This window comes from Bombina bombina, chromosome 1, assembly GCF_027579735.1.
Source record: "Bombina bombina isolate aBomBom1 chromosome 1, aBomBom1.pri, whole genome shotgun sequence".
Taxonomy (NCBI): Eukaryota; Metazoa; Chordata; class Amphibia; order Anura; family Bombinatoridae; genus Bombina; species Bombina bombina.
Window position 1 is genome coordinate 1489180880 of NC_069499.1, and position 14836 is coordinate 1489195715.

Sequence of the window (14836 nt, forward strand, 5' to 3'; positions counted from 1 at the left end):
CTAGGACATCCACTCTTGCGTCCGCTCTCTGGCGTGGCTGCACTTCGTGTCAAACCCCTGTGTTGATACCGGCCCAATCCGTGCTCGTCTATGACGTAGCTCCACCGCTCGGACCAATCCTTCTGAGGAAACTTCGAAATCCAAGTCCGTGGGAGACGAAATGGAAATCCCAGGTAATTTTACCAGGAATCAAAAGTTTGTTTATAGACTTGGCTTTGTAAAAGGGATGATAGATGAATGAAGAAGAAAAAAAGCCAAATGCGGGTCTTAAAATCAAAACGTCCAATTTATTGGTCAATTTAAAAGTATTGACAGTACTCAAAGCGAAAAGTCTAACATGTTTCGGCCCACGGCCTTACTCATAGACATAAATTTCTTAGTGAAAAACCGCCAGTATTTAAAAAGCAGTAGCGAGTATCTATTGGTTGTCATTAATTGTTTTAACAATTAACAAGCGTTAATCTATTTAAACACTGTGGAGAACCTAGCTAACAAAGCTGTTGCATAAACACATATTGCTACAAGCCTATATGGGATTAACATAGGTAATTGGCGTGTAAATTCCAGACAACAAATGCTTCATACTTATATAAAAATAAATAAACCATATGTAACGGCTAGTTTAAATTAAATGCAGACAGGTTGCAATTTCTCATCAATGAAACATAGGAGGCTAAAGGAAAAAATGATTATTATTATAAAGTTGCAATAGTAATTTTCAGATATAGACACAAACACATGTGGTCCTGTGTGCAATTCAAAGTACATCAACATGAAGTGTTATTATATGATTACTATTATAAGCAACAAAATAGAGATGAACTCTGTTTCATAAACTAATATTTCTAAATAAGTGAATGAAAATAACATATGATAGGTCATGATAAGATAAACTAAAAGACTTATATAGCTCAGACTCATATTGATATTAAATGGATTGTATCACAGCACTCACAGGACTGTTAAAAACTATATTTTTATGTTTAGTAATCTGAAACCTGATACATCTTAGTTTGTTTTAATAGTTTGGTACTAAAAGACCTATGGTGGTGAGAAACTATGCAGTTATAACACAGATCATCCTATTAATGTTAGAAACAAATACAGGGGGATAATACAATTTGAGTGAATAAACAATGTGACATTGAATATTATTTTAATTTATTTGTTTACTCAGGAAGATATTCCTAGTTGCAAAAAATGGGGGAAAAGAATATTATGTTATGGGCATGAAAAAAACCCTCATATATGGACCATATGCTTGGCCACATTGATGACAAAACCTTCGATTTTTTTGTCTGTAGATAACCCCTATTATACATGTCTTGCCTAAGGTGCATAAGAGCATTGTGAATGTAAAAGGTAGACCGATTGTGTCTGGTATCGGTTCACTTTGTGAACCCCTATCAGAATGGCTGGACAGCATACTGCAGCCACTTGTTATCACCTTACCGAGTTTTCTGAAAGACACTAAACACGTACTTCAAATCTTTGATGGCTTTATATGGCAGGAAGACTTTTCCTGGCTAACAGTAGACGTTGTAGCCTTATACTCATCTATCCCCCACACTATGGGGATCCTTGCCGTTAAATTCTATTTGGAGAATAAAATGAACTACACCAAAGAATTTATTCAATTTATTTTAGATGTGTTACAATTTTTATTGACACACAATTATTTCAAGTTTGATGATTCTTTTTATCTCCAACTGCAAGGTACAGCAATGGGGGTGAAATTTGCGCCCTCATATGCTAATTTGGTAATGGGTTGGTTTGAACTTAGCATGATATATGGGGAACAGAATCCTTTTCTCCAGTATATCAAAAGCTACCACCGTTTCATTGACGATTTGCTGTTGATTTGGACTGGCCAGCCTACACTCATTGAAGATTTCATTGGATATCTAAATGAAAATGAATGGGGCCTGAAGTTTACTTTTGAAACAAACAAAACATCTATTAATTTTTTGGATGTCCAGCTAAGTAATTTGGCTGGCACCAATAATATAAAAACACAAATTTTCAGAAAGCCTATATCAGGCAATACTCTTCTGCATGGCAGAAGCAATCATCCCTTAAATGTTCCCTATGCCATAGTAAAGGGACAATATATCAGAATAAAAAGAAACTGTTCTGAAACACAGGATTGTGTTTTACAAAGTGAAGATCTTACCCATAGACTCATGAGTAGGGGTTATAATAACACTGCCATTCAAAAGGCCAAAAAGGAAGTGGACTGTTTGGATAGGAAAACTCTGTTGGTCAACAAACCTAGAAGGACTGATTCCATCAGTGACCGGGTCACCTTTGTTACCCAATATTCATCTGACTACAATAGCATTTGTAAGATCATCCGCAGACATTTACCTATGCTTAAGGCAGATGAGGGATTGGTTCCGTTTATCGACAAAGGATGCAGATTTTCCCATTTTGGTATATTTCATGCCACCATTTCACCGCCAAATGCGATCAAATAAAAAAAAGGGTCACTTTTTCACAAACTTTAGGTTTCTCACAGAAATTATTTACAAACAACTTGTGCAATTATGGCATAAATGGTTGTAAGTGCTTCTCTGGGATCCCCTTTGTTCAGAAATAGCAGACTTATATGGCTTTGGCGTTGCTTTTTGGTAATTAGAAGGCTGCTAAATGCTACTGCGCACCACACGTGTTTTATGCCCAGCAGTGAAAGGGTTAATTAGGGAGCTTGTAGAGTTAATTTTAGCTTTAGTGTAGTGTAGTAGACAACCCAAAGTATTGATCTAGGCCCATTTTGGTATATTTAATGCCACCATTTCACCGCCAAATGCGATCAAATTTAAAAAAAAAACAATTTTTTTCGCAATTTTAGGTTTCTCACTGAAATTATTTACAAACAACTTGTGCAAATATGGCACAAATGGTTGTAAATGCTTCTCTGGTATCCCCTTTGTTCAGAAATAGCAGACATATATGGCTTTGGCAATGCTTTTTGGTAATTAGAAGGCTGCTAAATGCCGCTGCACATCACACGTGTATTATGGCTAGCAGTGAAGGGGTTAATTAGGGATCTTCTAGGGAGCTTGCAGGGTTAATTTTAGCTTTAGTGTACAATGTGGTTCTGTGTGTGTAGCGCTCAACTCACCGCTCCCAATGCGATGACTGCAGGGGGTGGAGAGATCAGTCCTCCAGACGGCCCAAAGGAGAGTGGGTGTAATCACAGAATGTCCCGTTATGCAGCCCCAAATTAAGTCTGCCAACTTAAAAAGCAAGTATAAAGTAATCCAGTAAAGGGGCGCACCACAGAGACACTCAATCCAAAGTAAAAGTTACTGTTAGTTTATTTCGGCACAAATGTTAAAAGCATAAGGTCAGGCACACAGGCCCAGCAGGCTCACAGGTAAAAACATAACACAGGTGTGTCAGATAGTCAAGCAGACATGTTTCGTGAGCATGCTCACTTGTTCACTGCATATTGGGCTAATCTGACATACCTTTACTTATACCATAGTTTTAAAGACACAGTGTAATTTAGTGTGATTTATGTAATGGTATAATTAACAATGGACTCTAAACTGAGCATGCTCACGAAACATGTCTGCTTGACTATCTGACACACCTGTGTTATGTTTTTACCTGTGAGCCTGCTGGGCCTGTGTGCCTGACCTTATGCTTTTAACATTTGTGCCGAAATAAACTAACAGTAACTTTTACTTTGGATTGAGTGTCTCTGTGGTGCGCCCCTTTACTGGATTACTTTATACTTGCTTTTTAAGTTGGCAGACTTAATTTGGGGCTGCATAACGGGACATTCTGTGATTACACCCACTCTCCTTTGGGCCGTCTGGAGGACTGATCTCTCCACCCCCTGCAGTCATCGCATTGGGAGCGGTGAGTTGAGCGCTACACACACAGAACCACATTGTACACTTTGATTAATTTCTGCTTATCTGTGTGGAAGCTGCCGTCCGGAGGAAGGAATCAGAGGAATACCCACAGAAGTGAAGGCGGGTAAGAGTTTACAGCATATTGTTCTTTCCTAGCTGTTTTTCTCAAGCAATATTTTGTCATTTGACGAACATGCAGGCTGAAAGATAGACCTGCACGCTGACATCCGTTCCGGTCCGGGATACATACTCTCTGCATTGTTTCAAATTCGGCTGAAGACGAGGTGGGTTGTTTTTTGCTAATATTGCACTAGAGGCACTAACGTTATCAGAAATCTTAGGCTCACAGGTATTGGACTTTTTAAATTGTATACAGTTTCACCTGATATTAATAAATAACATATGCTAAAATGGATAATGAAGAAATGGAATGTTATGTACTAAGGGACTTTAATGAGGAATCCAATGATGTATATGAAGAAGTTGCACACACTACTGACACGCTATTCTTTGAAATTGATTCTCTGCGCAAAAAGGATATAAAGTTAGATCTGGACATTAAATCCATTTTGATATATAAGAATGACAAACGTATTCCAAGGGGATTGAGAATCAAAAAATTTCCATCATTCATTACATGACACTGATTTCATTAAAAAATGGAACAACATTTTGGACACCTGCTCCTTTGCACTAATTGACCTATTAATAGATTTCAAAAGAAAGCTAAGGAGGGATCTGTTGCAAGAGATGAAAGAAGTGCAAATACAACTGCGAGAATTTCAAAGAGAAAAAGAATTTAAAGAATATGATAAAAAATTTGAACAGTCAATGATTAGTTTCAGACAGGAACTTTGGCATTTTAAATCTAATAAAATGTCAAGAGATAAAAAGGATTACGAATCAAATCAAGTATACAAATGGTCATATGAGGAATACTCAAGGAATAAATTCAGGTCACATAAATTAGGCAAAAAGAATCTTAACAAGAAGGGTTCTGGCAAACAAAAAGGAAAATCAGTCACATTCTCAGACACTGAATATGAGATAGACTCATCAGATAATGAGAACACAGAAGAATGTGCTACAGCAGTGTTTCATTCGTTACAGGAATTGGAGCCAGAAGAAGGTACTAGTGAGAAGTCAAAAAACGGGGAAGGTACAATTGCAGGAACAGCAAGAAAAAAAACACATAGAGGAAGAAGAGGCAAAAGTAACAACAAGAAAAACAAAAATAAAGCCCAAGATGTCCGGTCAGGTCAAACAGGGATACAGGGGCAAGTCCTTCCACAAGAAATATGTGACAAGATCACAAGGACAGAAACAACAGACCTGAATTTAAATGTCATAAATTTGTCTACTGTTCCTTTAAATGAAACTCAAATCTCTCTCTTATCCAAAGGTCTCAATTTTGTTCCCTCCGCACACTTTAACCTATTTGAAACTGTGTTAGATGTGAATCGGTATGTGCGCAAGCTCGCTCTACAGAAACATTTTTATGGGATGAGTGAGCAGGAGTCAAACAAAACTGAGACCAAAAAAAACAACAAATAATGAAATTTCTGATAATCTGTTTTCTTTTTCTGAATTGTGCACTATCAATGACTTAAATGAATTAATGGGGGAAGGTGATACATCCAACAGTGATATTTCTAAAGGATTAGAAGTTAGATGTGAGCATGTAAAGAAGAAAAGCTCTTTTTACCCTGTACATGCTCGTCCAAAAGCTTTGGACATTTTTCAAAAAACAATTGAGGAAAAACTCACTATGCTGAGTGAGAAAAATTAAAAAAAACCCAATAACTCTTCTAATTTAACAGCTAGTGAAAAACATGCGTTAAAAAGTTTATCTGATAATGAATCAATCCTCATTAGACCCTCAGACAAAGGGGGAAATTTCGTTATTCTCAATAAAACAGACTACATAATGGAGGCTAGGAGGCAACTGGATGATAAAGAGGTATATAGCAAACTACAGAATAATCCCACGAAGTTATACAAACATGAATTGGTGGGTATTGTTCTGTTTGCTAAACATAATAATATAATTAGTGCTGCTACTAAAGATGCACTTATACCCTCTCATCCAGTTGCCCCTATTTTCCATTATTTTCCAAAAATACATAAGGATCCTGTGTGTCCTCCAGGGCGTCCCATCATTGCAGGGATTGGTTCCCTGAATGAACCTCTTAGTGATCTGATAGACACCTTTTTACAACCCTTAGTCAAAGGACTCTTAACCTATATACAAGATACAACTGCTATTCTGACAAAATTAGATAAAGTAAGATGGGAATCTAGTTTCATATTTTTAGTGGTGGATGTCACCTCTCTCTATACCTGTATACAAAACAATAAGGGTATGGTTGCCACAGAATTTTTCCTTGATTCATATAGTGAATATGACTCAGCTACTAAGACTTTTATTTTAAGAGCTATTGAGTATCTCCTAACACATAATTTTTTTATGTTTGGCACTGAATTCTTTCTCCAAAGGCGTGGTACAGCAATGGGGGCAAAGTTTGCCCCCTCCTATGCCAACCTCTTTATGGGGTGGTGGGAGCTGTACCACGTCTTTGGAGAGAGAAATCCCTTTAGGAATAAAATAAAGCATTTCTATAGGTACATTGATGACCTGTTCTTTGTATTTGAGGGTAGTGAATCTGAAGCAGATTCCTTTTGTGAGTTCATGAATCACAATGATGATGGAATTAGATTTGTAGGAGAGAACAATGCAGAAACCATCAACTTTCTAGATTTAAAAATTTCTGCCAATATGACAGAGAATAAAATTGAAACCAGCCTTTATAGAAAGCCCACTGCAGGCAATACTCTCTTGTCATTCAAGTCTTGCCATCCCAAACATGTACTTAAGGGCATCCCCTAAGGGAGAGTACATTAGGGCAAGAAGAAATTGTACTAATGAAGAACAATATGAGGAAAATAGCAAGATAATCACCAATAGATTAAAGCAAAGAGGCTACACTGATAATATTCTAGATGAAGCGAAAGAGAGTATAAAAGACATACCTAGAGAACATTTCCTCAAATATAGAAAGAAAGAGAACAAGCAATCCATGACTACTGCACCTAAATTTATAACTACCTAAAGTACAGACTACTACAAAATCTGTGATATAATAAGGGAAAGTGTTCCCATTTTGTACACAGATCCTATCCTGAAGGAGATAGTGCATCAGGGAATTAACTTTATACCTAGGAGAGGTAAAACCTTAGCCAATCATCTATCACCTTCTGATATGATGAATAAAACCAAGACTAACTGGCTACAAGGAAAGAAAGGCTTTTATAAATGCAGAAGAAAAGATTGTACAACCTGTGAACATGTATTAGAGGGAGACACTTTTCATTCCAGTACAACAAAAAATGATCACAAAATAAATTTTTTCATTAACTGTAACACCACTCATGTGGTTTATCTCTTGACATGCAGAATTTGCAATTGTCAGTATGTAGGTAAAATGAAGCGCCCTATCAAAGATAGGTTCTTAGAACATTTACGATCTGGGAAAGATGAAAAATCAGACACTCCAATTTCTAGACATTTTAAAAGTCTTCATGACTCAGACATGTCAAGTTTAACCTTACAAGGAATTGATCATGTAGTGAAAAAGGGTGTGTGTACAAGCGCTAAGGTAATCCCCAAGCTGTATCCAAACAGAGATCCTAACCAACCTCCAAAGAATATGCACAAGTAGTAAGAAGTGAATACAGCGCCAACAAGAGGCCAAGGGATAAATATACTCACAGAGAGATAAAAGAAGATTATTTAATGAACCATGTTAAAAAGCATCAGTAATAAAAGACTATATATAAAAAATGTAAAAAGCACATATAAATAAAATTACAAATACAGGAATATCTTACAGAAGCGGCTCAAAGGGCCAAAGCTGATAATTACAATAAAAACATGATTTGATCATGTACCCCATTGGAGAAGAGGAGGCAACAGGGAGGATAAATTAAATAAACGAGAGGTCTATTGGATTTTTTCACTTAAGACAAGCAACCCTCAAGGTTTAAATATGAGGAGGGACCTTGATTTATTTACTTAAATAATTGCATTTCTTCTTTGCATGTAATCACACACTATTACAAAATTTCCCCTCCCCCCTTTACGCATTGGATTTATATATACCTCATATTGTCTCTAAACTACAAGGGTTTAAATTAGGACAATTCTTTCTATACGTGTTATAACAAGTAAAACAAAAAGTTTATACAGCTGGAGTGGAATATACAATTTCTATAGCTGCAGATAGCAGTAAATATTCCCTTTATAAACACTTAACAGAATTATTTAATTATCATGAGTGATAGGTTTATATATTTTAAACTGTTTGTCTGACTTATTTTCATTTTCAGTTTGATATATAGTGTTTATAAACTTAAGTATACAGTTTAGAGTCCATTGTTATTTATACCATTACATAAATCACACTAAATTACACTGTGTCTTTAAAACTATGGTATAAGTAAAGGTATGTCAGATTAGCCCAATATGCAGTGAACAAGTGAGCATGCTCACGAAACATGTCTGCTTGACTATCTGACACACCTGTGTTATGTTTTTACCTGTGAGCCTGCTGGGCCTGTGTGCCTGACCTTATGCTTTTAACATTTGTGCCGAAATAAACTAACAGTAACTTTTACTTTGGATTGAGTGTCTCTGTGGTGCGCCCCTTTACTGGATTACTTAATTTTAGCTTTAGTGTAGAGATCAGCCTCCCACCTGACACATCAGACCCCCTGATCCCTCCCAAACAGCTCTCTTCCCTCCCCCACCCCACAATTGTCCCCGCCATCTTAAGTACTGGCAGAAAGTCTGTCAGTACTAAAATAAAAAGGTATCTTTTTTTTTTCTTGAGCATATTTACATATGCTGCTGTGTAGGAGCCCTCTTAGCCCCAAACCTCCCTGATCCCCCCCCCCCCCAAACAGCTCTCTAACCCTCACCCTCTACATTATTGGGAGCCATCTTGGGTACCAAGATCGCGGCATCGATGTCCGGTGCAGAGAGGGCCACAGAGTGGCTCTCTCTGCATCGGATGGGGAAAAATGTTATTGCAGTGATGCCTCGATATCGAGGCATCACTACAATAACCGGAAAGCGGCTGGAAGCGATCAGGATCGCTTCCAGCCGCTTTCAACCCCAACGTCGTACAGGGTACGTCGCCGGTCTTTAAAGACCAGTTTGTGCAAGACGTACCCTGTACGACGCGTGTCGTTAAGGCAGATGAGGGATTGGTTCCGTTTATCGACAAAGGATGCAGATTTTCCTATAGGAAGGGATGCACTATAGGAAATATCATTTCCCCAAGTGCTTTACCCAAAGAAAAAACAACTACAAGCTCGTGGTTACAATCCAGGGGCATGTATAAATGTGGGTACAGTGCATGTATCCCTTGCAGCTTTATCCAGAAGGGAAACGTTTTCTCCTCCTCAACCACTAACAAGTCATATACAGTGCAACGTTGCGTCAATTGCCGCACAAAATTTGCTGTATATATGATTTGGTGCACATGTACCCCCAAACAATATGTGGGATGTACCTCAAGGGAGGTAAGAGAACGCATACGACAACATTTATCTGATATTAAACGATCGGAGCCTGTGTCTGATATGGCTAAACATTTTATTCAGAAACATGCTTGTAGCAATACAACTTTCAGATGGATGGTCATTGACCATATACAAGTCCTTAACAGGGGTGGTGATCACAACAAAGCCCTTTTAAAACAAGAGGCATTTTGGATCTTTACTTTGAAGTCACGTATCCCTGATGGGTATAATTCCATCAATGACATTATAAACTTTTGGGAGTAATCAACTGAGCACCCGATATTTTAGGGTCTAAACAATTCTTGACAACACTACTCATATTTGGTTGATCTTTTATAAATAGTACTCACCACTGTTTACATGAACATGTATCCTTCCAATTACTTGTTTTGGAACAACTAATATGGTCCATATATGAGGGGGGTTTTTCATGCCCATAACATAATATTCTTTTCCCCCATTTTTTGCAACTAGGAATATCTTCCTGAGTAAACAAATAAATTAAAATAATCATCAATGTCACATTGTTTATTCACTCAAATTGTATTATCCCCCTGTATTTGTTTCTAACATTAATAGGATGATCTGTGTTATAACTGCATAGTTTCTCACCACCATAGGTCTTTTAGTACCAAACTATTAAAACAAACTAAGATGTATCAGGTTTCAGATTACTAAACATAAAAATATAGTTTTTAACAGTCCTGTGAGTGCTGTGATACAATCCATTTAATATCAATATGAGTCTGAGCTATATAAGTCTTTTAGTTTATCTTATCATGACCTATCATCTGTTATTTTCATTCACTTATTTAGAAATATTAGTTTATGAAACAGAGTTCATCTCTATTTTGTTGCTTATAATAGTAATCATATAATAACACTTCATGTTGATGTACTTTGAATTGCACACAGGACCACATGTGTTTGTGTCTATATCTGAAAATTACTATTGCAACTTAATAATAATAATCATTTTTTCCTTTAGCCTCCTATGTTTCATGGATGAGAAATTGCAACCTGTCTGCATTTAATTTAAACTAGCCGTTACATATGGTTTATTTTTATATAAGTATGAAGCATTTGTTGGCTGGAATTTACACGCCAATTACCTATGTTAATCCCATATAGGCTTGTAGCAATTATGTGTTTATGCAACAGCTTTGTTAGCTAGGTTCTCCACAGTGTTTAAATAGATTAACGCTTGTTACTTGTTAAACAATGACAACCAATAGATACTCACTACTGCTTTTAAATACTGGCGGTTTTCACTAAGAAATTTATGTCTATGAGTAAGGCCGTGGGCCGAAACATGTTAGACTTTTCGCTTTGAGTACTGTCAATACTTTTAAATTGACCAATAAATTGGACGTTTGATTTTAAGACCGCATTTGGCTTTTTTCTTTCTTCATTCATCTATCATCCCTTTTACAAAGCCAGGTCTATAAACGAACTTTTGATTCCTGGTAAAATTACCTGGGATTTCCCATTCGTCCCCCGGACTTGGATTTCGAAGTTTCCTCAGAAGGATTGGCCAAGCGGTGGAGCTACGTCATAGACGAGCACGGATTGGCCGGTATCAACACAGGGGTTTGACAGGAAGTGCAGCCACGCCAGAGAGCGGACGCAAGGAGTGGATGTCCTAGAATTCACCGGTCTTCCAGAGGTGCAGCGGTGGCCGTGCCGTTTGGTCAAGTTACCGGAGAATCATCTGCTAACCCCTCCATTTATTTGCTGCAAAGAATCCAGTGAGTACCTACCCCTGTTGATCCACATTGTCTTTCCATTCACTCACCGAGCTTAGGCATACTTCACAGAGGTCTTCACAGTGACTGTTTGTCATGGCAGGAAACCGCAATACAGCCTTGATGTTTTTATATATATATATATATATATATATTATATATATATATATATATATATATATATATATATATATATATATATATATATATATATATATATATATATATATATATATATATATATATATATATGTCTGATGAAGAGGTGATTGATCCCCGAAACGTCACATTTTCAAATTTTTGTGCTAAATAAAGCACTTTTTCTAAAAACCCAGTGAGTGCAAGCTTCATCTGTACAACTCAATTGAAAAACAAAACTGAAATCTTTTAGGTAAAAGGAAATAAAAAATAATATGGTTGCATAAGTGTAATTTTATAACTGGGGATGTAGCTGTGTTCATAATTAAGCAATCACATTCAAAATCATGTTAAATAGGAGTCAGTACACACCTGTCATCATTTAAAGTGCCTCTGATTAACCCCATATAAAGTTTAGCTGTTCTAGTAGGTCTTTCCTGACATTTTTTTTAGTCGCATCCTACAGCAAAAGCCATGGTCCGCAGAGAGCTTCTAAAGCATCAGAGGGATCTCATTATTAAAAGGTATCAGTCAGGAGAAGGGTACAAAAGAACAACAGTGACATTACCAAGAACTGGATGTCCCTCCAAAATTAATGAAAAGATGAGAAGAAAACTGGTCTGGGAGGCTGCCAAGAGGCCTACAGCAACATTAAAGGAGCTGCAGGAATATCTGGCAAGTACTGGCTGTGTGGTACATGTGACAACTATCACCCATATTCTTCATATGTCTGGGCTATGGGGTAGAGTGGCATGACGGAAGCCTTTTCTTACAAAAAAATAACATCCAAGCCCAGCTAAATTTTGCAAAAACACATCTGAAGTTTACAAAAAGCATGTCGCAAAAGGTGTTCTGGTCTGATGAAACCAAAGTTGAACTTTTTGGCCATAATTCCAAAAGATATGTTTGGCGCAAAAACAACATTGCATATCACCAAAAGAACACCACACCCACAGTGAAGCATGGTGGTGTCAGCATCATGCTTTGGGGCTGTTTTTCTTCAGCTGGAACTGGGGCCTTAGTCAAGGTAGAGGGAATAATGAACAGTTCCAAATACCAGACAATATTGGCACAAAACCTTCAGGCTTCTGCTAGAAAGCTGAACATGAAGAGGAACTTCATCTTTCAGCATGACAACGACCCAAAGTATACATCCAAATCAACAAAGGAATGGCTTCACCAGAAGAAGATTAAAGGTTTGGGATGGCCTAGCCAGAGCCCAGACCTGAATCCAATTCAAAATCTGTGGGGTGATCTGAAGAGGGCTGTGCACGGGAGATGCCCCCAGATTTAGAGTGTTTTTGCAAAGAAGAGTGGGCAAAGACAGAGTGCTGTAATAAAATCAAAAGGTGCTTCAATAAAGTATTAGTTAAAGGGTGTTCACACTTATGCAACCATATTATTTTAGTTTTTTATTTCCCTTTACCTAAAAGATTTCAGTTTGTTTTTCAATTGATTTGTACAGTTTATAGGTCACATTAAAGGTGGAAAAAGTTCTGAAATGATTTATCTTTGTCTCATTTTTTTACATCACAGAAACCTGACATTTTAACAGGGGTGTGTAGACGTTTTATATCCACACCCATACATACACACACAGTGTGCTTCTTTTGCAAAACAAAAAAAGGAGGAGGAGTGCCGGTACTCACCAATTATTGATTGATATAGTATGCTCAGTAACTGAGAAAAGCAAAAGGGACACAATTATTTATGTTTGGTATATTTTGCAGCCCCTCTTGTGAAAACTTGAGTATTGACATGATGATTATAAATATTACCTGTTATGAGATGGCAGATGTGGTGGTACTCTCACAAAACATAAAAGCCATATAAGTGACCACTGCAAAATTATTAGATTATCTGGTTTTACTATTTATAGGTGTTTGAGTAAAATTAGTGTTTTTGTTTTATTCTATAAAACTGCTAACATTTCTACCACATTCCAAACAAAAATATTGTCATTTAGAGCATTTGCAGAATCTAATGAATCTGCCCGATTCCAGCCTTACTGAAGCACCCATAGATCATCACAGATCCTCCACCAAATTTCACAGTGGATGAGAGATGTGACTTGTAGGCCTCTCCCGATCTCCAAAATGTGGTGCAGTTGCATCTGGTCGGACCCATGCAGTTCTGTCAACCATATGCACATATTAAACAAGAGAGTAGATCTTTGGCTCTGCAGCACCATCCGCACATCAGATCTACCCATGGGTCCACAATTCCTGCCATTAATATGCCCACTTAAAGTGATGGTAAACTCTCCCCTTTATAAAGAGAGATCTGGAATGTTAATAATATTTCAGATTTAGTTTATCAGTTGGAAGGAAGATGCACTATAACTTATTATAGTGCTGAAATTAAAATACCCCACGCTCCGGAAACCCAGTTCAAAAGTATTTCTTTTCTGTGAGCCAGTGGTTTCAAATGTTCTCCAATCAGAGCTCTAGCAACAACAAAAGTGCCCAAAGACAAGATCGCTGATTGGAGAACAGTTCAAATCTTTAGCTTATAAAAAAAGACTTTTGAAGTGGGCAGACAAACTTATGGTAAGTTATACTGTACTTCATTACAATTGATGAATTAAACACCACCTAAAATATCACTAACATTCTGGATCTGTTTTTATAAAGGGTTGAGTTTAACATTACTTTTAGACATCAGCTAAAAACACAAGGTATCTGATATTAATAAAGGTCCAGATGCCCATGTCTCTATCAGAAATATGCCAACATCATTCGTTTATATATTTTATTGAATAATTAAAACATCGGTCCAGTTAATATGCGGTAAAAGTATTGGAAACCCACTCTTTCCTAGATTCCACACCTCAGCATTTAGACGCACCTGATGCTGTCATTATCGCGGATAACCTGGATGCTCTCCCCAGGAGGAAGCAGACAGTCATCCACATACAGACTCAGACCGCCCCTTTGTCCGTAAAAGAATCTCTCACGAATAATACTGCCCAGATCAGTAACCACACGGCATCTCTTCACATCCACCAGCAGCAAGAACATACAACTCTCCGGGATAGCCGGTGGCGGGTAGTCAAAAGCCAGCCTCACACGCACATTGGTGGGCGCCGCCATCTTGCAAGAGCGTCGCACCGTGATGATGTTATACTTCAGTAACCAGTAAAGCTCGTACGTTCAATACCCTCATGCGTAGTTTCACGTTACACAAATTATAGTTGGTAAAAACACGTATATAATATACGTAGCATATATACACATTCACCGTTTAATATAAAATAAATCATTAGGGCTTCAACGTTCTCATGGGATTTAGAGATATAATTAGTTTGCCTCTAATATATTTAATATTTATCTCTAATAAGAAAAGCGTTTGTCCTAAACAAGTTTTTTGGAGACTTTAGTGAATATGTTATAAAAACATAGATGTAAGCAATAGTTTATTATTTATTATATCTGTAGGTAACCATACTTGTTTCTTGTCGTGCATATTTTTGCAGTACGCCTGCCCTTCACGCGATTTGCAATA

General features: G+C 37.3%; 1 protein-coding gene across 1 annotated transcript in view; it reads right to left on the reverse strand.

Moving 5' to 3' along the window:
• The window catches only part of COIL (coilin), a 109039-nt gene extending 94609 nt beyond the window's left edge, over positions 1-14430 (reverse strand). Inside the window, 1 exon segment of the mRNA XM_053721309.1 lies at positions 14180-14430. Coding sequence (XP_053577284.1) covers positions 14180-14424 — 245 coding nt within the window. The 5' untranslated portion in view covers positions 14425-14430.
• Positions 14431-14836: the final 406 nt, after the last annotated feature.